The sequence below is a fragment of the Geotrypetes seraphini genome, chromosome 4, assembly GCF_902459505.1.
Source record: "Geotrypetes seraphini chromosome 4, aGeoSer1.1, whole genome shotgun sequence".
Taxonomy (NCBI): domain Eukaryota; kingdom Metazoa; phylum Chordata; class Amphibia; order Gymnophiona; family Dermophiidae; genus Geotrypetes; species Geotrypetes seraphini.
Genome location: NC_047087.1, coordinates 235,989,462 through 236,015,103, shown reverse-complemented (window position 1 = coordinate 236,015,103; position 25,642 = coordinate 235,989,462). Strand labels below are relative to the sequence as shown.

Sequence of the window (25,642 nt, the reverse complement as noted above, 5' to 3'; positions counted from 1 at the left end):
GGGAAATGCTGTTGCAGCTGCACAGGGAAATGCAGGGAATGAATGACAGACAGACAGCAAGAAGGAGGGAGACAGAAAGAAAGGAGGAAAGACACAGGGGCAGGGAGAGGGACAGAAAGACAGAGAAAGGGGGCCAGGGAGAGAGAGAGAGACAGAAAGACAGGCAGACATATATTCTAGCAACCATTAATGTAATGGACTTAATGACTAGTATATAATAAATAAATAATTGACAACAGTCTATATAGGAGAAGCAGGAAATGGGATAGGTGAGTTGCTGCAGAAGCTTCATTCAATCACCGTTGTGGTGGTGGTCACCATGGATGAAGCTTCTGCAGTGTTTAAATTGCAATGTCAAGAACCCAATAGTTTAGATTCAGTAATTGACTGGAGTGTAATTTTATAAATAATCAAATTCAATTGCTTATGGAGGAGAGTGTGGAATAGTGGTTAGAGTTACACCACCACACCAGAGGTGTGGGTTCAAACCCTACGCTGCTGCCTGTGAACCTGGTCAAGTCACTTAATCCTCCACTGTCCCAGGTAGAGTGTTGTGATTCCAACAGGACAGATAGGGAAAATGCATGAAGTACCTGTATGTAAATCACTTTGAATATGGTTGTACAACTACAAAAAGGTGGTATACAAGTCCCAATCCCTTTCCTATTAACTATTGTTTGTAATCAGTACAAGAGTATTTCATTACCTCATGGAATTGATGGTTCAGTCCTTTAAAAGAGGGACTGCTGGCTTCTGACGTTAGAAGCGCCATTTTTTTTTTTTCAAATATCTTTATTAGGTTTTATATATAATACAAACAGATGAACAATAACAATGTAAATAACAGAATGAATTAGTAAGATATTTGACTTCATAATAGCATAATTGTTACTAACATATATGTATGTAAATTATGGTCTATAGAGTGATCAAATGTTTCAATTGTTGATACAATAAAGATCTAAAAGTGCCCAAGTTTTGTGAAAGTGTGAATGAGTTATTTTTTTTTTTGACTGTAACTTTTTCATATTTGCTAATTGTACATAAATGGAAGTAAACTGTATGTTGTGAATCAAAATTGAGTATAAAAGAAGAAAGTAATATGGTCAATAAATATTTTTTCTGCCTTTAAAATATTAAAAATCGAGTATAAATGATGAGGAAAACCCCTGAAGAAGCCAGCGTTGAGTGAAATGGTGGCACCATTGGGTATCAGATAAGTGCTCTCTTTTTTCATCTAAGGCGCTTGATTTCATAAATATGTGATGCACTGAAAATTTTTTCAAGATGGAAAGATTAAATAAATAACACCTAAACGAAGACCAATGAAAGAGAATGGGAACCACTGGTATTTAGACTGGACTGAAAGTCAAACAGCGCAGTCATTAAGGTCTTTTTTCTCCCCCTCAAAATTGTTGCATGTATAAATTAGTTCTCATATAGCCATATCTTGGTACACATGTGATTATTTGAACTCTTATTTCCCTGTTTCTCTAACCACTCTCAAAAGCCATCTTTTGGGCTCTTGTGTCTATATATTAATCACTATTCAAAGGGTCTTATAGGAAAAGACACATAATAGTATTTTATCTTCTGTTATATATTCTTTATTTAATTATTCATGCTGAGCTGTAGGTTGTTTCCTATTTTTATAATATCTCATTAATTAATGGCTTTCCACTTCTTTATTCATTTATTCTATTTCTTTCTACAGGATTAATTTTATCATCAAAATAATTATTGAAACAATATAATTAAAGTCTCAGCATGTACTAGAAGAATGCAAATACTGGCAGAGACAGTAATTATGGCAACATAGCCTGCTTAATATTCCCAAACTTATCCATCTGCATCCAGTTTTGAAGAATGACAGCCAAGATTATTATTTTCAAACTCTATTCATCATTGGCCGACTCTTGATATACATAAAAAGTCTTATTTAGTATTTTTATGTGCATAGTATCATAGCTCAGAATTTTATCCCCAAGGAAATTTTCAGCTGTTATCTAATTTGTAAAAATTTATGTTACACTTGCCCATAAAACAGCTCCCAGCAATTATAGCCAACATACAAAAAACAAACACAAAACAAATTTACAGTACAAGAAACCACATATCAAATTATGAGTAAAACCACATAACACAATAATGTCATAAATAAACAAATACTAAAATATTCCCTAGTTACCTATTATAATAGGTCATCTTTTACTATGTCATAGTTAGAATAGCCTTCTGGCCACTCTCCAACTCTTTTAGACCTCTAAATTTCTTTCTTTGTGGTTATGACCGATTCTTCTCTCACAAGATAACCCTATGGTTGCATCTAGTCTTGTATTAGAAACCAGGGTGGCCACATAGAGGGGGGAGTTAATCAGCCCCCTTAACATTGGGTACAATGCCCTAATATAGGCCCCCTTTTATCAAGCTGCATAAAGGTTTATTTTATTGTAGGCCACTGTGGTAAAAGCTCATAGAATTATTATGAGCGTCGGAGCTTTTTCCGCAGCGACCCACAATAAAAAAAAACTCCTTAAGCAGCTTAATAAAAGGAGGCCATAGTGTTAAATAACAGTCATCTCACATTACATGGTGCATAAGTACATTAGCATCACCTTACTGAGACAGACCAAAATGTCCATCAAGTTCAGTATCTTGTTTCCAGTGTCTAGTCCAGGTCAAAAGTACCGGTACTTGGTAAGATCCCATAAGAGTAAAATGTAAAACATATTTTATACTGATTATCCCAGAAATAAGTGGTGGATTTTGCCAAGTCTACCTTAATAGTTTGTAGAATTTTAGGAACTTTTCCAAACCTTTGTAAAACTCTGTGCTTTTGCCACATTCGCTGGCAATGATTTTCAGAGCTAAATTGCTCATTGCAGGAACACATATTTTCTCCAATTTGTTTTAAATTTACTAGGCAGTATTTTTATTGCATGCCTCCTGATCCTTATATTTTTGGAAAAAGAGGAAACAAGTGATTTGTGTCTATCCATTACACTCCACTCAGGATATTATAGACCTCTATCATATTTCTTTCTTACCTTGCTGTCTCTTTTTCAAGCTGAAGAGCTCTAGCCTCTATAGCTTTTTTTCATATGAAATTATCCCATTCCCTTTTATCATTTTGGTTATCTTTCTCTGTTCCTTTTCCAATTCCATTATTAGGGGCATTATCAAAAAATAAAAAGGTCCGAAAAAGATCTAATTCGGCACTTGGACGTTTCTCAGCAAAACGTCCATGTACCAATTTTTGAAACAAATATTTTAGATGTCTTGTGGGTTGTTCGCCCTCCAGGATGTCTAACTCATAAAGGCTTCAAAAATCAGGAGCCACTTGCTTAGCAAATAATCATCTAAGTCCAATTATATTAATTTTGAACAGTTGGGGATTTTTGTTTCAATATGTGAAATACTGTAGAGCTAGCAACTTATATTTATAGAAAGACTTCTTAGCACCACACAAGTTACAAAGTTGAATAGATTTTTTTTTGTACTGATCTTCAGAACACCATTGGGGATAAAATACTCCCGACTGCTTTAGGCTCCATCAATCCAATTAATGTGCTTATTAATCACTACTTATTTTTTCATATTATTTTTTCTTTTTATATATATTTCCTTTTCTTTGTGTATAAATTAATACATCTACACCACTTTATCATGTGCATTTTTTTTCAGGTGCATTAAATCTTCACATTGCCACCTCTCTCGACATGCATGTTTCAAATAAACTTTCTTCAGGGTCGAGGGGTCTATAACATCTGTGGAAGCATTGAACTGCTGCATATCATGCAAATGTGGCAATTCAATGCTTATACCACCAGGAAGGCTGTAGAGGCAAATATGAGCCTTAAGGAATTGTCATATTTGAGCAGAAATGTTTTTGTTATTATTACTGCATGTTCCCATTAATTTGGTACAGTTGTTATGAAAAAATAAAAAGTTGAAACAAGCAAATATTCCTTTTTTGGGGCAGTACTGAGTGGCAGTGTATACAATGAGTAATACTAAATAAAAAGAAATGATATTGATAATAACAGCATTGACTTTTTTGTTTAGGGGAATCTATCATCAACCTAAAGGATTCTGGTAAACTATCCACCTTCAAGATCACCATCTTCCTGTTTTACAGTTTCAGAGTTATTTGTCCAGGATAGTGTTTCAGTCATAACAAATCCACAAATCCCTGATTATGTACCTAAAAGAAAGAAAAAAATCTGACTATCCAGTAACCACCATAGATAAATTTGTGACAAAAAGCAACAGAAAAAGAGGTAACTGATAAAAAAATGCCTAGTTTGTTTATGTGACAAACTTTTCTTTCTGTCTGATTGAAACTCATGCGTCATTAATATGGTTCAGGTCACTGAGAGCAGGATACAGTCCACCCAGAAGTGCAGATGTTGCAGGGAAACTGCTGAATAAAATGTATGACAGAGAAAAGGAGCAATGTGCAACAGATTCAGAGGGTAAAATTGTTAACCTAAGTCTTGATGGGTGAAGTAAAATCCACAATAATCCTATTGTATGTGCTTGTATAACAGAAGAAGGGAATTCTTTCTTGCAGAAATAATTGATACCTCAGGAAATGTGCATAGATTAGAATATTTACAGGAGGTAGCAACAAAAGCTATAATAAAATATCAAAAACTCAAATGTCTAGTATGTAGTTTAGTCATGGACAATACTGCAAATGTATTCATGATGAGAAGAAATTTAGAAAAGCATGAAGAGAATACCATGGTTGTAGTGTTCATTTGTTGCACCTCTTAGCCAAAGACTTCAGTGTCCTAGAAAAAAAAGACTAATTTGTTGAAATTGCTAAATATTTCTGTAACAATCATTTTGCTGCAGCAGCTCTCAAAAGAATGGATGGAACCAAGCTAATGCTCCCACAAGATGTTAGATGGAACACTGTAGACAAGTTTTGAGCAGTATATCAATGATTGGCCAGTTCTGAAGACAAGTTTGTGAACATAATCAAGAGAAGATAGATGGCATTGTTACGGCCAAAATCCTCAAGGCTTAAGGGAAATGTTGAAGATATTCAGAGAATCCTGAAACCCATTTCTGAAGCTTTAAACAAAATACAGAAAAAATAGCTGTTATATTGCTGATGATGTTGAATTCTGGAAAGAACTGAGCACTTAACAGAACTGCACAATACAGAATTAAATTACAAGCATTAAAAAAATGAAAGGGATAAGTACTGTCTCCAGCTCATTTTTTTGCAAATATTGTCAATATCCAGTACCAGGGTCAAACCTTAAGTGCTGAAGAATAGGAATTAGCTATGACATGGGTATTCAGCAATCATCTATTTGAAATGTCAACTATAATAAACTTCAGAACCCAGGGGAAACCATTCAAGAAATATATATTTACCAATGAGTTTTTAAAGACAGTCACACCAGTGAATTGGTAGAGGTCACTTATTAAGCACTTAGATATAAAGACTATGATTTCACTTTTAACAGCAGTAGATTCTTCTGCTGGCTTAGAAAGAATATTCTCTTCCTTTGGACTCACTTCGGTTGTTGGAAAAATAATGGAAGTGTTGCTGAAAGAAAGGATAGTGTACTTCCTTGAATCTAATGGGTTACAGGATCCAAGGCAACATGGCTTTACAAAAGGTAAATCGTGCCAAACGAACCTGATTTAATTTTTTGATTTGGTGACCAGAGAGCTGGATCGAGGACATATGCTAGAAGTAATTTACTTAGATTTCAGCAAAGCCTTTGATACAGTTCCTCATAGGAGGCTGTTGAACAAACTTGAAGGGCTGAAGTTAGGACCCAAAGTGATGAACTGGGTTAGAAAATTGCTGTCGGACAGATGCCAGAGGGTGATGGTTAATGAAAGTCGCTCAGAGGAAGGAAAGGTGAGTAGTGGAGTCCCTCAGGGTTTGATGCTGGGGCCGATCCTGTTCAATATGTTTGTGAGTGACATTGCTGAAGGGTTAGAGGAAAAGTATGCCTTTTTGCAGATGATACCAAGATTTGTAACAGAGTAGACACCAAAGAGGGAGTGGAAAATATGATAAAGGATCTGCAAAAGTTAGAGGAATGGTCTAATGCCTGGCAACTAAAATTCAATGCAAAAAAATGCAGAGTAATGCATTTGGGGATTAATAATCGGAAGGACCCGTTTATGCTGGGAGGTGAGAAGCTGATATGCACGGACAGGGAGAGGGACTTTGGGGTGATAGTGTCCGAAGATCTAAAGGCGAAAAAGCAGTGTGACAAGGCGGTGGCTGCTGTCAGAAGGATGCTGGGCTGTATAAAGAGAGGCGTAGCCAGTAGAAGGAAGAAGGTGTTGATGCCCCTGTACAGGTCATTTGTAAGGCCCCACTTGGAACATTGTGTTCAGTTTTGGAGACCGAATCTGGTGAAGGATGTAAGAAGACTTGAAGCGGTCCAGAGGAGGGCGAAGAAAATGATAGGAGGCTTGTATCAGAAGACGTATGAGGAGAGACTGGAAGCCCTGAATATGTATACCCTAGAGGAATGGAGGGACAGAGGAGATATGAGTCAGACGTTCAAATACTTGAAGGGTATTAACATAGAACAAAATCTTGTCCAGAGAAAGGAAAATGTTAAAACCAGAGGACATAATTTGAAGTTGAGGGGTGGTAGATTCAAGAGCAATATTAGGAAATTCTACTTTATAGAGAGGGTGGTGGATGCTTGGAATGTGCTCCCGAAAGAAGTGGTGAAGAGGAAAACGGTGACTGAGTTCAAAGAAGCGTGGGATGAATACAGAGGATCTAGAATCAGAAAATAATATTAAATATTGAACTAAGGCCAGTACTGGGCAGACTTGCATGGTCTGTGTCTGTATATGGCCATTTGGGGGAGGATGGACTGAAGAGGGCTTCAATGGCTGGAAGGGTTTAGATGGGCTGGAGTAGGTTTTAGTGGAGATTTCGGCAGTTGGAACCCAAGCACAGTACCGGGTAGAGCTTTGGATCCTTGCCCAGAAATAGCTAAGAAGAAAAAATAAAAAAAATTTAAATTGAGTCAGGTTGGGCAGACTGGATGGACCATTCGGGTCTTTATCTGCCGTCATCTACTATGTTACTATGTTATATTCATTCCAAATTGAGAAATCATTTGGGATTATGAACAAACAAGATGATGAAGACGAGTGAACTACAGAAGACAATATTTTAACTTTTCCATGTGTGGACCTGGCTGCTGTATAAGTTTTTAAAAAATATATATTTTGTTTAACTACATCAGTTAACAAGGATGTTTAAGTAAATATATAAGAATACATATGCTATAATGCTATTGTTTTGGTGAAACACATTTAAATTGTTATTAAGGTAATGATTTTTCTCCTTTCAATAAAGTACAAGAGAAAAATTGCCTAAATATGAATGATTAACCTATTAAACTGGAGATATTTCCCCTCACAATAATTTCATAATTATTTATCTATGTATTTCTAATAGTATAACCAAATTAGTAATTTATTTTATTTAACTGTAAAACTAATCTGAAAATTTTTTAAAAATTATTTTTCAAAAAAAAAAAAAAAGAAACCTTTATCTGGTTGTAAATATTAACATTATACCAGAAAAAATGCATAGTTAATCACCTGTAGCACATGTTCTCCAAGGACAACAGGCAGATATTCTCACATATGGGCGATTTCATCCACAGATCCCAGCACTGACATGTACCAAAGTGTACTTACACTTCAGGAACTTTAACACTGTCCATACCATGCTCAAGTGTGTGCCTTCCTGACCGATGTCAGCTCATGGAACCTTTAGTTCCATCCAAAAGCTAAGACCCTAAGGCCAGCTAGGGGAGGAGGTCGGGTTATGAGAATATCTGCCTGCTGTCCTCATAGAACATCTGTTACAGGTGAGTAACTATGCTTTCTACGAGGACAAGCAGGCAGTATTTCCACATGGGACTTCCAAGCTGCCAGGCTCATGCATTTAGGAAGAGAGTTAAATGCAACTGTCCTGAGGTTAGTGAAATCCCTGATGATGGAGGGAAAATAGCTTTTAAAGAGAAAATTTCTGAGAACTGCCTGACCAAACTGACTGTCTTATCTAGAATGTTGATCTAAGCAGTAATGAGAAGCAAATGTGTGGACTGAGGACCAAGTGGCCACTTTGCAGATGTCTTGAATGAGAGTAGCATATCCCCCAAACAATCTCTTATTTTTGTAGTAGAACCTCAGCTGGCTCTTCAATGCTTCAATGCCGCTATCGTCACTGGATCAATCTCAGTTTATTATTTGTTTTATTTTTCCAATTTACTTACTCCACTTTATATATTTTTTAATTTTCAAAATCCACTTATCTGCTATGAGTAATTACAAATGAGAGTGGAGAAGAGGAGAAGAGGAGAAGAGGAGAGGGGCAGGCGAGGAGAGGGACAGGAGAGGAGCAGAGAAAGAGGTTTTCTTTTTTCTTTTTTTTCAGCGGGCCAGCGCGAGGGGAGAGCCGACAGGCCAGCAGAGAGCCAGGGGCAGGCGAGAGGTAGCTCCGCCCACCCCCACCGCGTCAGCGGCTTCAGCCCAGACTCCCCCTTAAGAGGGGGCGAGCCTTTGCGAAGGAGCCTTAAGAAGGAGCCCAGGCAGCCCAGCAGCAATATCTAATAATTAATCTAATAATCTAATAATCTCTTTCTCTTTCTACTCTTTCAGCTAGCTGCGCGCCGGGCACAATCCTTTCACACCTCGGGACATAGGAAAGAGAAAGGAGCAATGGAGGATGTGGGAACCCAGCAGAGCTACCCAGTATACTGCATCGGGTGCCATATGTATGACTACCTCCCCTCCGGGAGGCAGGCATACATATGCGGTCGATGCCAGGAACTGGACAGCCTGAAACAGGAGGTCGGGAGAGTGCAGGTTAGAGTCCAGGAGCTGGAGGGACTCTGCACCATGGAGGAGCAATGCTGGGAAACTGAAGACACCACCAGAGGGAGCCACATCGCGGAACAAGTTAGGGAGCTCGAGAAGTTCATTGAGGAGGCCTGCAGGATGGTGGAGGCACGAGACCACCAACACACCAGGAGAGAACCGACAGTTGGACGACAGGAACTACCAGACACCATGGGAATAGGACCTTGCGGAGGACCTGGGCAGACAGAGGAGGAGGAGACCCATCAGAGCCAGGAGAATGGACTAGAGGACTGCGCAGAGGACACAGACCTGAGACCAGGGGCGGAGACACAGCTGAACCCAGACGACGGACGAATGGACTGCACATATGACACAGATCTGAGACCAGAGAGACAGTTAAAGAAGGGGAAATCAGCAATCGTGGTTGGAGACTCAATCCTGAGAGGAGTAGATAGTCACATATCCGGAGGGAGAGAGGACCGACTGGTAACATGTCTCCCGGGGGCAAGAACAAAGGACGTCATCAACAATATCGAGAGGATCCTGGAGGGAGCCGAGACGGAGGAGACAGCAATAGTGATCCACATAGGAACAAACGACATCAGCAGGAGAAACTACAACAGGACTACACTAACTGACCAGTTCAGGATCCTGGGGAGGAAACTGAAACTAAGGACAAGGAGGATAGCCTTCTCAGAGATCCTGCCAGTACCGAGAGCGGACACAAGGAGACAGAGCGAACTACAAGCAATTAACGCTTGGCTGAGGAGATGGTGCGATGAGGAGGGTTTCCACTTTGTTAGGAACTGGACTACTTTCCTGGGGAAGAACAAGCTCTACAGAAGAGATGGACTACACCTTAGCACAGCTGGGACGAGGATGCTGGCACGCAACGTCCAGAACGCCATAGACTTGGCTTTAAACTGAAGAGAAGGGGAAAGCCGATAGTCGAACTGACCTCGACACATCGGACATCAGTACCTGACAGGGATACTGACCTGGGACATTGGGAAGGAAAGCTTGGGACTGAGTGTGTATGTTTTGAAAAAGGACATCGGACATCAATACCTGATAAGGATACTGACCCGGGATATTGTAAGGGAGGACTTGGGACTGAGTGTGTATGTTTTGAAAAAGGACCTAAGGACGCATTGCAGGGACCGAGGGCACAAATGGAACTCGTAAGAGGCACCAACATGGAACAACAGGAGCCAGAGGAGCAAGGACCTTGTGAAATAGAGACCAGAACTGAGAGAAAAATACAAGAACAAGTGGTGCAAGGGAAACAGGCTGAGGACGTCACAGACACACAGCAGCAGGAGGAGGATGAAACTCGGGGGCTGGCAAACCATGAGGAGGACTGCAGGAGTACCAAAACACGAGGAGAACAAAAAGAGAGGGCAAAAAACTGGGTCTTAAACTGCCTGTACACAAATGCTAGGAGCCTGAGGGCCAAAATGGGAGAACTAGAAATCACTGCTAGCAAAAAGGACCTAGACATAATTGGAGTCACAGAAACATGGTGGACTGAGGAAAATCAATGGGATGTGGCCATACCAGGGTACAAACTATACAGGAGAGACAGGGCACATAAAAAGGGTGGAGGAATAGCGCTGTACGTAAAAGACTCCATACCCTCAACCAGGATGGAAACAACAGTTCAGGCGGATGGCTTGGAATCACTATGGGTTAAGCTACAGGGAGGAACTGGGGCAGACATTAAAATGGGTCTGTACTACCGCCCACCAGGACAACCTGAAGAAATCGACCAGGACCTGGAGGCAGAACTGAGGCAGGTATGCAGAAGCGGAAAGGTGATGGTGATGGGGGACTTCAACTATCCAGGGATAGACTGGAGTATTGGGCACTCAAACTGCGCAAGGGAGACCAAATTCCTAGAGGTCATGAGGGACTGCTTCATGGAGCAACTGGTCAAGGAACCAACACGGGGTGACGCCACTCTTGACCTAATCTTCAACGGACTAGAGGGGCCAGCAAAGGAGGTGACAGTATTAGCCCCGCTAGGTAACAGTGATCACAACACGATCCAGTGCAGGCTAGAAATTGGATCATCAAAGGGGAAAAGAACCACAACGACGGCACTCAACTTCAAAAAAGGAAATTATGATGCCATGAGGGAAATGGTGGGAAAAAAACTCAAAGGTAACATAGGGAAGATGGATTCCGTAGAAAAAGCCTGGACCTTACTCAAGGGAACTGTGCACGAAGCGCAAAACCTGTGCATCCCCAAGTTCAGGAAAGGGTGCAAAAAAAACAGAACAAAAAACCCAGTGTGGATAACAAATGCAGTGAAGAAGGCGATAAGCGACAAGAAAGCATCGTTCAGAAAATGGAAAAAAGACAAAACAGAGGAGAACCAAAAAGTGCACAAAGAACACCAGAAGGAGTGTCACCGAGCGGTTAGAAAAGCAAAAAGAGAATATGAAGAGAGACTGGCAGAGGAAGCAACAAACTTCAAGTCGTTCTTCAGATACGTCAAGGGGAAGCAACCGGCAAGAGAAGAAGTGGGACCATTGGATGATGGAGACAGGAAGGGAGTGGTAAAGGAAGAGAAAGAAATAGCTGACAGGTTAAATGAGTTCTTCACGTCAGTTTTCACGAGGGAAGATATAACCAACATCCCAGAACCTGAAGAGAGCGGAAAAGGAGACCAAGATGTAAAACTGGTCAATTTAGAGGTAAGCCAAGAAGATGTACTCAAGCAGATAGACAGACTAAAGAGCGACAAATCTCCAGGTCCGGACGGCATTCACTCAAGGGTACTCAAGGAACTAAAAAAACGAAATAGCGGAGCCACTTCGACAAATATACAGCCTATCCTTAAAAACCGGAGAGATCCCGAAGGACTGGAAAATAGCAAATGTCACGCCCATCTTCAAGAAGGGCTCAAGGGGAGACCCAGGAAACTACAGGCCAGTGAGCCTGACCTCAGTCCCAGGAAAGATGATGGAGGCACTGATTAAGGACATCATCTGTGAACACATCGAAAACAATGAGCAGCTAAAACCGAGTCAGCATGGCTTCTGCAAGGGTAGGTCATGCCTCACAAACTTATTGCACTTCTTCGAGGGGGTAAACAGCCAGGTGGATAAAGGGGAATCTATAGATATCATTTACCTTGACTTCCAAAAAGCCTTCGACAAGGTACCACACGAAAGGCTGCTTAAGAAGATATGGAACCACGGGGTACAAGGGGTGATCCACCGATGGATCAAAAACTGGCTGGCGAACAGGGAACAGAGGGTTGGCGTAAAGGGCCATTACTCAGACTGGAAAGGGGTCACGAGCGGAGTTCCGCAGGGGTCGGTGCTGGGACCGCTCCTGTTCAATATCTACATAAACGACCTAGAGGCGGGAACCAAGTGTGAGGTTATTAAATTTGCAGATGACACCAAACTATACAGCAGGGCTCAAACCAGGGGAGACTGCGAAAATCTCCAAAAGGATCTAACGCAGCTGGAAAAGTGGGCCGAAAAATGGCAAATGAGCTTCAACATAGGGAAATGCAAGGTCATGCACGTGGGGAAAAAGAACCCGAAGTTCACATACAGAATGGGGGGAACACCGCTAGGGATCAGTAACCTGGAGAGAGACCTGGGAGTGATGGTAGACGCAACACTGAAGGCATCGGCGCAGTGCGCTACAGCCTCAAAGAAAGCTAACAGAATGTTGGGTATCATTAAGAAGGGTATTACGACCAGGACGAAGGAAGTCATCATGCCGCTGTATCGTGCAATGGTGCGGCCGCATCTGGAGTACTGTGTCCAGTACTGGTCGCCGTACCTCAAGAAGGACATGGCAGTACTTGAGGGAGTACAGAGAAGAGCAACTAAACTGATAAAGGGAATGGAAAATCTCCCATATACCGACAGGTTGAAGCAGTTGGGACTTTTCTCACTGGAAAAGCGGAGACTTAGAGGAGACATGATAGAAACCTTCAAGATCCTGAAGGGCATAGAAAAAGTAGACAGGGACAGATTTTTCAAATTAAGGACCACCACAAGTACAAGGGGGCACTCGGAGAAATTGAAAGGGGACAGGTTTAGAACAAACGCTAGGAAGTTCTTTTTCACTCAGAGGGTGGTGGATACATGGAACGTGCTTCCAGAGGCTGTTGTAGACAAGAAAACATTAAATGGTTTCAAAGAAAGTTTGGATAGATTCCTAGAAGAAAAAGGGATTGAAGGGTATAGATAGATATAGACCACTACTCAGGCGATGGGCCTGATGGGCCGCCGCGGGAGCGGACCGCTGGGCAGGATGGACCTATGGTCTGCCTCAGCGGAGGCAACTTCTTATGTTCTTATAAGTTTGCAATAGAAATTGCCATGGCTCTTACTTTAAGAGCAGTGATGCAACCATCTAGCGTCAGCCCAGCCTGAGACTATGCAAAGGATATATAGTCTGCTAGCAGCATGAAATAGTCCTTTTGATAATGAATTCCCAATTTGTTAGGGTCAAAGGAGATACACAGTCAAGTTGTAGTCCTATGAGATTTAGTTCGATCTAAGTAGTAGGCAAGAACTCTTTACAGTCCAGGGTAAGGAGAGCTTACTCCAGGATATGAATATGGTTTCAGAAAGAAAAACAGGTAAAACAATGGACTGGTTGAAATGAAATTCAGAGATCACTTTTGGCAAAAACTTCGGATGAACACAGATAAAATCTGGATTCGATACCAGTGCTTGTAATTCGCTGACTTAACATGCAGAAGTAAGCATGATCAGGAAAGTCATTTTCCAGGTGGGGTGTTTTAGTGAAGATCAGAGAGGTTCAAATGGTGATTTCATGAGTATAAAAGCACAAAGAAAAAAGCACAAAACAAGCCTCGATAAAGTCAACAACAAAGTAGAGAGTTGCGCGGGGACAGAAATCTCACCCGTCCCCATCAAAGTCCCACTCGTCCCTACCCATCCCTGTGAGGAATCCCTCCATCCCCGTGAGGAATCCCCTCCGTCCCCGCCGTCCCGCCCATCCCTATAAACTTCTGAAATAGTTATTTCATTTAATTATGCTACTGAATTAAAGGCTCTGGTAGAAACCCATTTACCTGCATAAGCAGAGACTTTATTAATTTGGAAATATTAATTGGGAAGAATACATACTTTGTAAACGGGTTTCTACCAGAGCCTCTAATGTTTATAAATTTTTATCAACACAACTAATATACTACTTTATCCTGAAGCAAAAAAAAAAAAAAAAAGAAGAAGAAATATAATTTTTTTTCCTACCTTTGTTGCCTGGTTTCTTCTTTCCTCATGTTCTCATTCAATTCCTTCCATCCACTATCTCTCTTCTCTCTGCGTCTTCCATAAAATCGGAGCCTCCTCCCATCCCAAGGAGTCCGTCTACCCTCTTGTACCAAAATTTCTATCTTTAATTGTTACCAGTTTTTCCCAATGGTGCCCGTCCTTCATTCAAATGTACCAAGTTAACAACTTACTTCTCATCAACATCTTATGCTATCTTTTTCACCTTCGCAGCCTTGCACCTTTGTAACTCAAAGCGCAATCTCCTTTCTCTTCTCCTACTTATGCTCTGAATATCGTCGACTGTATAATGCTACTCATTGTGAAACCATGTAATACACAGCCCTGTAACTCTCCTGTTACTATCACTTGATGTTCAATGCTATACTCTGTAATTCGCTGTCTGTACAGTTTCTCTTCATTGTAAACCGCCTAGAAGTCGCAAGATTGTTGGCGGTATATAAGAATAAAGTTATTATTATTATATTATTATTATTACTGTGCTTCTCCCTTTCTCCCCCCTTCCAAATTGGTCTGGCACCCATCTTCTTCCCTCCGCTCCCCCCATAGTCTGGCATCTCTGTCTTCTTCCCTGCCAACGTCTTCACCCCACTCTCTCTTCCCCATGTCCTTTCAGCGTCCTTCTCCCCCCTTGTCTTCCCCATGTCCTTTCAGCATCCTTCTCCCCCGCCCCCGTCTTCCCCATGTCCTTTCAGCATCCTTCTCCACCCCTTTGTCTTCCCCATGTGCTTTCAGCGTCCTTCTCCCCCCTCTGTCTTCCCCAGTGCTTTCAGCGTCCTTCTCCCCCCTCAGTTTTACCCATTTCCCTTAAGCGTCTTTTCCTCTCCACTCCACCTTTCCTCCCCTTCTCCCTCCCTGCCCCTTACCTTCGTGGCGCTTCCCCGCCCAACTGACAAAAGAACAAGCCCAGTCCGACAAACCTCCCTGCCCTGAATCCAGCTGCTGTAAGAAGGTAATTTAGATTCGCGGCTACAGTGCAGGGAGGTTTGTCGGACCAGGCCTGTTGTCGGTCGGTCGATCGGGGGAAAGCGCCACGAAGGTAAGGGGATCTGGCCGGCTCTGCACCCCTCCCTAAGGCTGCCCTGGGGTGGACCGCCCCCCCCCCTTTGGTACGCCACTGCCTTGAATTTTTCCTACCTGCCCTGCCGCAGCACGCAGCACACCGGAAGTCTTCCCGATGTCAGCGCTGATGTCGGAGGGAGGGCTTTACTTAAGCCCTCCCTCCGACGTCAGTGCTGACATTGTGGAAGACTTCCGGTCAGCTGTGTGCTGCGGCAGGACAGGAAGGGAAAAGAAGATGAGCCTCGCGGCTCGAGTACATCCAACCCTGCAGGAATCCCGCGACCCTAGGGGGCGTCCCCATGGGATTCCCGTGATCCGAAGGAGGAACCCGCGGGATCCCCGTCGTTCCCATTCCCGTGCAGCTCTCTACAGCAAAGCACAAAAAAGAGGCAAGTGAGATGTCTGAAAACAACCAAATGAGACACGTTTATTAGTCCAAAATAGAGAAACACTCATCTGTTGTGGTCCCAACTAGGATCCCAATTTCAGTACAAGCCTTCCTCAGGGGACTAGTGCGATACTTGTTGATATAGTGTACATACAAAAGAACCGGTGGTTGAATGGACACCAGTGTTGACGTCAATGGAGGAGGCACCTGGGCTGGTAATGGGTCTGTAGACATTGTAGAGGTAGACCCAAATAGCTTCTCAAATTGGATCTGACAAACCTTTAGAGCAGTCTTGGCCCCCAAGCAAGGTCCAGGGGTCACAGTTGGGATCTAATCTAATCTTCTATTTGTGCGTCACACATACCTATGCAGGCTCTAAGCGACTAACACCAGCACCCAAAGGACACAGTCTATTATACCTCTGTGCAAAGAAAACCCTTTTCTTTATCTTGTTTATTCAGGATAGGTTATAAACTCATACATTCATAGAAAGAAGGTTACACACTAAAACAATATTGTTATAGCCCAAATTCCCTTGGAAATCTAGCACAAAAATAATATACACTTCTCTAGACACTAATAAAGACAGTCAGGGAGAACATTTGAGGTCTGTCCTCTCGGTTTGGTAAACACCCCCTGAAATCAGAACAGGAACAAAGTCCAATTTGCTGGACCCAAAGCTAATACAGTAATGGCTTATTAAATTGCCTTATATTGTATATAATAACAGGTAAGCAGAGGAGTTTGGGCACTACAGATATCTGGCTTATTATATTATGCTCCAGATGTCTAGTTTTACCCTACTCATGAACCCACTTGGTGTGAAACCAAATGTTGAGAAACTTGCAGAATGAGGCCCAAGCAGGGCAGGATTTATTCATCAAGGGCCCCTAGGCACATAAGTACACTAGGCCCCCTGCCCCGTCCCACCATGCGCCCAGGGGGAAACAGGAAGCTGCATCAGAAGGAAGCTTTGGGTAAGCAGCACCACTTGCAAAATTACAATTCCTGTTGCCTTTTTTACCCGTGTTGTTTGCTTGTCTTACTTTCTGTCGATGGAGGGGGGGGGGTGCAGTGTTGCCGATCGATGCTGGAGGGGCCCATCACCGTTTGGAAAAAACAATGTTGATGCCCTCCTTCATCGGGCCCCCCTGACCATTTCAGGCCCTAGGCACATGCCTACTTGGCCTATTGGTTAATCCTGCCTTGGGCCCACGTTTGAGGCCCAGTATTCTGCCAGCTAATAACATTTGTTTATAGGGCTAGATTCACTAAAGTCAGCGATCATCCCTCCTGCCTTTTTCTTCGGGGGGGGGGGGGGTGACAGAAGGGAGTGAGCATTCCTCCTGTCGTTTTTGCTGCAGGGCAGGATGGGAAATCAATCAGGATGGCAGGAGGGAATAGGCATCCCTCGTGCCATCTTTTTGGGGTTCGGAGGGATCCTTTCTTAATGGAACAGATGATGCATGTTTAACACATGCACAACATCTGTGCCATTAAATTTTTTACAAAAAAACAGAAGTCCTAACAGCAGTGGCAGGAGGCTGCTTTCCCTGTCACTGCCTTTAAGGCTCTATGCATGTGTCAGTCATTCACCGAGCGATTGAATTGGTTATGTTTGCATGCAAATGATTTGCACCTCCGTGCAAATCTTTTGCATGCAAACTTGATAATGAATCAATCGCTGTTGGAGAATCAGCTAGAGAATCAGCCAACAACGATTTAGTCACTGTCTTTAGTGAATCTAGCCCATAGTGTCTTAACTGAAAAAAAACCCAACAAGTGACAACTGAAAGTGAGGTAAAGTACTCTTATTTATTATCAGCAGCTAATTATAAAGAGAAATAGTTAGAGTCAAGACCAAGCTTCAAAGAGGAGAAAAGAAAAACAGAGAAGAACAAGGGCTGTGTTTCTTTCTCACAGTCTTGGTTCAATGTTCAATCCTCATCTTGTTGCTAACTAGAGCAAGTAACAATCTCTTCCCCAATTATCTCAGCTTCAATAGCAAAGGGAGTGTCAGATCTGTGCCTAGTTCTTCTGCCACTGGGTTAGAAAAAAAATGTATTTATTCATTCAATTTTCTATTCCATTCTCCCAGGAGAGCTCAGAACAGTTTACATGAGTTTATTCAGGTACTCAAACATTTTTCCCTGTCTATCCCGGTGGGCTCACAATCTATCTAATTTACCTGGGGCAACGGGGTGATTAAGTGACTTGCCCAGGGTCACAAGGAGCAGTGTGGGTTTGAACCCACAACCCCAGGGTGCTGAGGCTGTAGCTTTAACCACTGCGCTACATTCTTCCCTGTGGCTATAGCAGAGATGATTCTGGGAAAAATTAAGTAGGCCAGCTATATTAAGCTATTATACTTTTTTTCTCCACATTTCTCCTTACAGTCTTTTTTTCGCATGTAACCACAAAGGAAACCAGAAATGTCCAAATGCTCAGGATCAAGACACTGCACACACCAGTTGTGAGGGACTGAGCCAGAAATAGTCCCGTTACATCGAGAATGCTTCTTGAATTTACTGGATGTCAGGGACATCAATGGGAAGACTGCCAACGCTAAATCAAAGGACTCAATTGTAGGAGAGCTTGAGTAGAATAGTACCTGAAAAGGAGTCGATGCTCCCGGTCATGTTGGAGGTGGAAAAACGCCCTAAGGCCTGAAAAAATAAAAACATTGAAACTGAATGAAAAGTATATCAAATGTACTAAAATGAAAAATTATGAAGAAAAATAGTACGAGAAGGCACCTAAAGTGAAAAAATTTACCACACATGGGAGCTAAAAAAAAAAAGTTTTAGTCTGCTGTTTGCATGCAAACATTGCAAAATTACTGTGGGATGCCTCAGTGCATCCCATGAATAATCCCTTTGTACCTGTGGCATGCACGTGCTAGTGCTTACTACAGCTTTGTAGAAGGACTCCTTAATATTGTAGAAGCATCCTGTCTGGCTCAAAAGCATGTCCACTTTCATTTCTTCCAGTTAAGACACAAACTTTACTATATAAAAGGTGAAAATGTCCATCCCATTGCCATGGATACCCTTCCTAACAATCTGTTTCCTTCTTCAGTCCCTTTTTTGATGAATACCATTTTTGATGAATACCTTTTTTGATGAATATTTGTTTAGTATTCCTGCTTTTTTCTTAACTCTTTCCAGGCATTTCTCTTTCCCTTAATCTTAAAATTCTACCTCTAATCTTCCTAAAGTCACCAATGACTCATTTGAAAAGAGATTTATCTACTTGGTTCACTTTTTTAGCTCTCTTCTTGCAGCTCTGCCATCCTCCTTCCTAACGTTCCCCATTTCTTTCAGCTAAATATACTTTAAGCAATATGCTAGGACTGCTTTTATGGATTTTTACTTTAATTTTACTGTAAAAGTGATCAATGCTTACTTTAGCAAAGATAGATGGCTAGTATTATCCTATAATAATTATTATAGACCATTAAACAGAATTACATTTCCTAATTAGTAAAGATTCAGGACTAGCAGTGTCCATCTAATATGAATCATCTGGGAGACAATTAGTACTAAAACCACAAACACTGGATTTGTGATTATTTTTTAAGGCTGTTCTACCAATGCCAGTGGCCAATTTCTTAAACATTGCTCATGAGATTTATGATTCCTGTTACAATATAAGCTTTTGGCAACTTCACCACTTGGTTTGATTAACTAATTATTTACTACAGTGCTGTGGATATGGGAAAACTTATTGGGAGCCATTGACTAATAGTGTTAGCATATGTTATTAATAAGCGTTATTTATCATAGAACCCAGTGAATAAAATGGTTTTCCAGGATCTGCTAGGCAGAGATGATATCCATCTATCAAATAAGGGGCTATAATGTCATCCAAAGCAGACTAGTTAACCTATTGAGGAGGGCCTTATTGATGGAGATTAAAAGGCCACTATAGTTTTCAAAAGTAACATAGAAACATAGAAATAGACGGCAGATAAGAGCCACGGCCCATCTAGTCTGCCCACTCCAATGACCCTCCCCTACCTTTCTCTGTGAATAGATCCCACGTGTCTATCTCATTTGGCCTTAAAATCAGGCAAGCTGCTGGCCTCAGTAGTTGAAAGAGTATGAACATTAATCCAGTGGCGTACCTAGCATATGTGACACCTGGGTTCCATTATTTTTTGACCCCCCCCCAAATCTGTATGAAAAACAAGATTTTTAGTAACAATCCACACGTCACACAAGAGTGTTCCTAGGAAAAGGCAGTATCATGCATACTGCAGTGAGCAGTACAACATCAATACACCCATTGTAAAACTAAACAAGCCAGACTAGTACAGATCAATCCTACACATCCAATCCTAACAGAAAACCATGTCTTTTCGAACACACAGAACACAGAAAACACCTTCCCCTAGTATGGAATATGTAACCACAAACTAACTCCTCTCCCTTTTACAAAACTATAGTGTGGCTTTTAGCCACGGTGGTAACAGCTCAGATATTATTAGAATTCTGAACGTTGGAGCTGTTACCATCAAGGCCAGCACTAAAAAATGCTCTATGGTTTTATGAAAGGGGCAATAAAATAGAAATATGTAGACAAAGGTTAAATTGAACCACCAAGAAGCCGGATTCTGCATACAATGCAACACCATAGAAACAGCAATGCATCTCCCCTAAAGAAAAAAATAAATAGAAAACTTTTTTCTACCCTGTCTTCTCTGGTTTCTGCTTTCATCTTCTTGTCACTCTCTTCCTTTTATCCACTGTCTGCCCCTTCTATATGGCATCTTCTCTCCCTCTATGCCCCTTCCAGAAACTGTATGTCTCTCCCTTCCATCTCTCCCTTCACCCCCATTGGGCTGGCATCCATCTTCTTCCCTTCCTTCCTCCAATGGTCTGGTATCTCTCTCCTCTCCTCCTCTTCCCTCTCCCATACCTCCATAGTCTAGCATTTCACTTTTCCCCCTTTCTTTCCCTCCAACCCAATTCCATCCAGTATCCTTTCCCCTTATGTCTCTCTCCTCTTTCCCTGCACACCAATTCCATCAGCATTTGCCCCCTTTCTCTCCCTCCACCACCCTTCTAATCTCCTTTCTCTCTCCCTCCAAACCAGCAAGGTCCCGCAATGACTGTGTCTGTCGCCTCTGCTCCGGAAGACGTAAGTGACATCAGATGGGGTGGACCAGCAGACGCAGGGAGTTGTGGCAAGGTCCCCCTCCGACGTCACTTACATCTTCTGGAGCAGAGGCGTCATACGCAGTAATCGTGGGACTTTCCTCCACTTCTGCACAGCTGCCGACACTGCTCTGGAATAAGTACGGCAGCCGCGCTGAGGTGCAGGTTCCGTTGTAGAGCAGCATGGGAGGTTCTGAACCCGGCCAGCTGTGCACCCCCCTAGGGAGTGCACCCGGGGCGGTCCGCCTCCCACCCATGGTACGCCACGGCATTAATCCCTTTTTTTTCTTAAAGTACAAGAGATTACAGAGAGTAAGAGAAAATACAAGCAACAGTATCTGTCAAAGTTAAGCAGATAAACAGGAAAGCAAAGATGCAGTGGAAAAATACATAGCCATTTCAATAATATGAGGAGAGACAAGCCTTTTTTTTAAGCTGTTTAGATGTTTTAGATAGGATATTTCAAATTGTCTTTACTGTTCAGCCATCCAATCTGAAATATCTGATTATCGGCATTAAGAAACAGTCCTGTACCTTAGCATGAAGAAAACAAAGATCCAGACAACTGGTAAAATCAATTTCATTCTTGATGAAGAAGTAAAAGAAATACTAAACGTTAACATGTTTAGATCAATAATAAAATTATAGAAATCTGATGATGTATCACTTGGTAGAATGGCTATGAATGACTTAGATAAAACTGTCAAGTGCTGAACTATATCTCTGCATACAAATAGTCAATTTATCTAAGCCATAGTATTTTTAATAATGTCATATGAATATGAAAGTTGGATAGTGTAAAAGCAAGACAGGAAAAAAATACTGATGCCCTCAAATTATGGTGCTGGAAACAAAAATAATTTGTATACCTTGGTCTGCCTGAAGAACAAATCACTACTGGAGAAGATCAAACATAAGCTTTCCTTAGAAGCTCAAAATACAAGGTTTCAACTTTCATACTTAAGAGACATCATGAAATGACTTGAGACTAGTATCATTATTTAAAAACACATCTGAAAGACATCATACTTGGCAAGGTTAAAAGGTCAATGCAAGACAGGAAGATGAGCAATGCAATAACAGCTATGGATAATCTAAATTATTAGCTATTCTTAGGCTTCTGCAGCTGGTGCATGATTATTGTAGTTGGCTGGGTCTTGCCATATCTGAGTAGGTAGAACCAACATTTCAGCCATCATGCTGTAGCTTTCTTTAGGATATGCTGCAAGGTCTGCAGTTTGTCTTTATACATAGAAACATGATGGCAGATAAAGGCCAAATGCCCCATCTAGTCTGTCCATCCGAGAGATCCCATGTGCCTATCCCAGGCTCTCTTGACCTCAAGACACAGTCTCTGTCTCCACCATTTCTTCCAGGAGACTGTTCCATGTATCTACCACCTTTTCTGTAAAAAAGTATTTCCTTAGATTACTCCAGAGCCATCACCTCTTAACTTCATCTTATGCCCTCTCATTGCAGAGTTTTCTTTCTAATGAAAGATTCGACTCATGTGCATTTACATTATGTAGGTATTTAAATGTCTCTATCATATCTCCCATCTCCCGCCTTTCCTCCAAGGTATACATAGTCCTCTAATCTGATTGGCTGGTGTTTGAGGTGATTGAGGCAGGAAAGTCTGTTGATCAAGAATTTGAATTTTGGCAAGAAAGTTTGTTGGTCATAAATTTGAATTGTGAAAGATCACTGGTCACAGATTTGAATTTTTGAATTTTGGTGGGAAATTTGTATACCAACAAACTTTCCTGCCAAAATTCAAAAATTCAAATCAGTAACCAATGGACTTTTCCCCTCCACAGTTCAATTTGTGACCAACAAACTTTCCCGTCAAAATTCATGAATAACGGACTTCCTTCCTCATTCACCTCAAATCCCAAGCCAATCAGGTTACAGGACCCACTTTACAGTGGAACTTTGATAATTCGTTCCAGAAGCATGCTCGTAAACCAAAATGCTTGTATATCAAAGCGAGTTTCCTCATAGGAAGTAAGGGAAACTCGCTTGACTGGTTCCCCTCCCCCCCCCCCCCCCGAGGCCACTGGTGTGCTCCCCCCGAGAACTGGCATCGCCTACCCGCCCAAACCCAAGCCCTTACCCCAATCTAGCAACGGCATGCAGCACCAACCCACAGGATGTGCAGGTGCTGGTGCCTGCAGATCCTGCCTCTTGCCACTGATCTGGACCTTGAGCATCTGCGCATGCTCGAAGTCTTCTGACTCCCACTCTCTCCAAGAGAGATAATGTTACGTAGGATCAAGGAATTGTTATCATCTGAAAATGATTGCACTTTTGTGCAAAATACGATTTGTCCATTATTTGATTATTATAATGGGTTATATCTTGGAATTCCAAAACATCTTTTGAAAGCATTGCAATGGTGATTTTTAGAATTTCACAGTATTCTCATGTAAAAGAAATTCCATTGCTTGCCCAGAGAGGACAGAGGGCTGCTTTTACAAAACCGATTAGTGTTGACCGCTGTGATAACTGCCTCGAAGCCCAGAGATATTTAAAGGGCTTCAGAGTCTTTAAAACAAATTCTCTTCCATTTTACAAAGCCACGTGGTAAAGTGTTATTATTGCTTTTTAAAAGTTTGTCAGGAAATATTTCCATGAGGTTAGTTTCTAGCCTCAAGATTTATCAATCTAAGTGGATGCTGAGATCCACTCATAAGCATCTACTGGATGTTCCATCTATTTGAAAAGTTAGGCAAGAAAAACAATCACTCAACAATTTTAAGAAGACTTTGGAAACTTCTTTTATTAAGCAGTATTTTGGAGCTAATTGAAATTTTAGTGAATGTGTGAATTATGTAAACTATATTAGCTATGAGAACTTTTATTAGTTTTGTTGGGATGATTATTTGATATGTTACTATATTTTGTATGTGTTATTCAAATGTGCGTGTTTTTTTGTGATCCTCTTAGAATGTCAAGAATATAAATATTCTAAATAAATAAAATACTGCCAGCAGTTGCATAACTGCCAGTTGTTTCCCAATACCATTCTCTGTACCTCCCCTGACCTGCCCATTTTTTTTAGGGGGGGAGGGGAGGGAAGCAGTCAGAAAAGATATTCAGCAGCACTGCTCAGTTAAGTATTGCTGACTATCAGTGGTTGGGTGACCAGGAACAATTTTAGTAGCCAAAGCCTCTCCTACCCACTTAATTCGCTTTGAAAATTGAATCGGTTAGCAAAACTCTAGAATGTGCACCACATTCCTCACAAATGCACACAAAAAGAGGTTACTGGTGCAACTAATAGAATGATATAGTTTTATTACCAATAACTGGAAAAATTACAATAATCTTAATTACACATTCTGGTGGAATTCGTTATGTCATATTTTTAAGATGGAAAGAGCATTAGCGTTGCAAAAAGGGAATTATAATAACTTCGTAAAGATTTGGGGGCCATTGGAAAAGTATTGTAATGAATAGGCATCATTTTTCTTCCTTTTTTAGATTTATTATATGCACACTCAGGGGGGAGGGAGGATTTAGGGAGGAAATTTTATAATTATGTTTATAATAATAGTATAATATATTTTATATAGAATAACTGATGAAGGGTGGGTGGGTAGGGTTTTTATCATTAATAGTCTATTAGATTTTATGTGTTAGATTTTAAAGTGCTATATAGGAATCAATTTATGATGTATTTATGTGCACTTGTTGTTTGATTTTAAAATGAATAAAGAATTGGAAAAAAAAAAAAGAGAATGATTTAGTTTTTCTTTTCCTTGTCCGTGCTTTATAGGCACAGTTTCTCATTTCTACTGATGCATTTTCACATTCTTGAGTACTATCCAGAAAATGTACTTTGATGGCTGATTATTGTATTCTTCGACTGAATTTAAACAATGTGTCCAAGAACAAAACCAACATTTCCAGTTAGAGTTCCTCAGAGACCCAACATATATTATGATCTACTGAAGACCATACCTGAGGCCGGCTTTCATCCTCATCCTTGTAATAGTAAAGCTGGTCCGCTCTTAGGACAAACCATCGTTGTTGCCAGTTCTTCATGATGCTTCTTTGCTTTTTCAGCCACCCTGATTTCAGTGCTCGGTCCTGTAGACCAGGAGTTGAAGATCGGCTGGAGGATGCTGTATGTTCTCCCATCACCAGGCTCTTTGACCGGGCTAAAATGTAAAAGAAGAAAGTATATCTGTGAACTACAGGTTTGGAGATAATATAGGTTACCCAAGATCTATTATCCAGATTGAGAGCAATTCACAAAAATGTTTCTTTGTGGATAAACAGATTCACCTTTGTAATATGAGCTTGGGAAAAATTACCCAAGCTCAGTGAGGGTATAGGAATGTGCCTTTGCTTGACAGTGCATGTAATTTTGTGGCTATCATCATATGTGATTCCTAGTGTACTTTTTGCATATGCTACAAAGCAGCTACAAATCAAGTCTATATACTAGTTCCTCAGTTTGGAAGCCCTAATGCCATATGCTTAATATTAAATTAATATTCTATAATGGAATCTTCAGCATTGGTACACCCTATTATAAAGCATACTTTGGCGCAACTAAGTGCACCAAGCAACACAGTTTGCAATATTCTATAACTGGGAGATATACCCATACTCTTTCCACATCGTTGACCCTTGCAGTCGGGTGTAGCATGGTACTTCTGCAAATTGTCAGCATATAGGTGATACTGGAAGCCATGGGAGGAAACTAGAGCACCGAGGGAAGAGGTGTAGAGAGAGGAGGTCCTAAGATGGAGTGCTGGGGTACATCAAACGCTTGCAAGATAGCAACAGAGGAGGACCCACCAGTGCATACACTAAAGGTGTGATGGGAGAGGTAGGAGACAAACCAGGAGAGGACAGAT

General features: G+C 41.3%; 1 protein-coding gene across 4 annotated transcripts in view; it reads right to left on the bottom strand.

The window, feature by feature from the left end:
* The window catches only part of ARHGAP22 (Rho GTPase activating protein 22), a 285,773-nt gene that overhangs the window by 224,795 nt on the left and 35,336 nt on the right, over positions 1 to 25,642 (bottom strand). For all 4 annotated transcript variants that reach the window (XM_033943092.1, XM_033943093.1, XM_033943089.1 and 1 more), the window contains exon 2: positions 24,738 to 24,937. In XM_033943092.1, coding sequence (XP_033798983.1) covers positions 24,738 to 24,917 — 180 coding nt within the window. In that variant the 5' untranslated portion in view covers positions 24,918 to 24,937. The remainder of the gene's footprint in view (positions 1 to 24,737; positions 24,938 to 25,642) is intronic.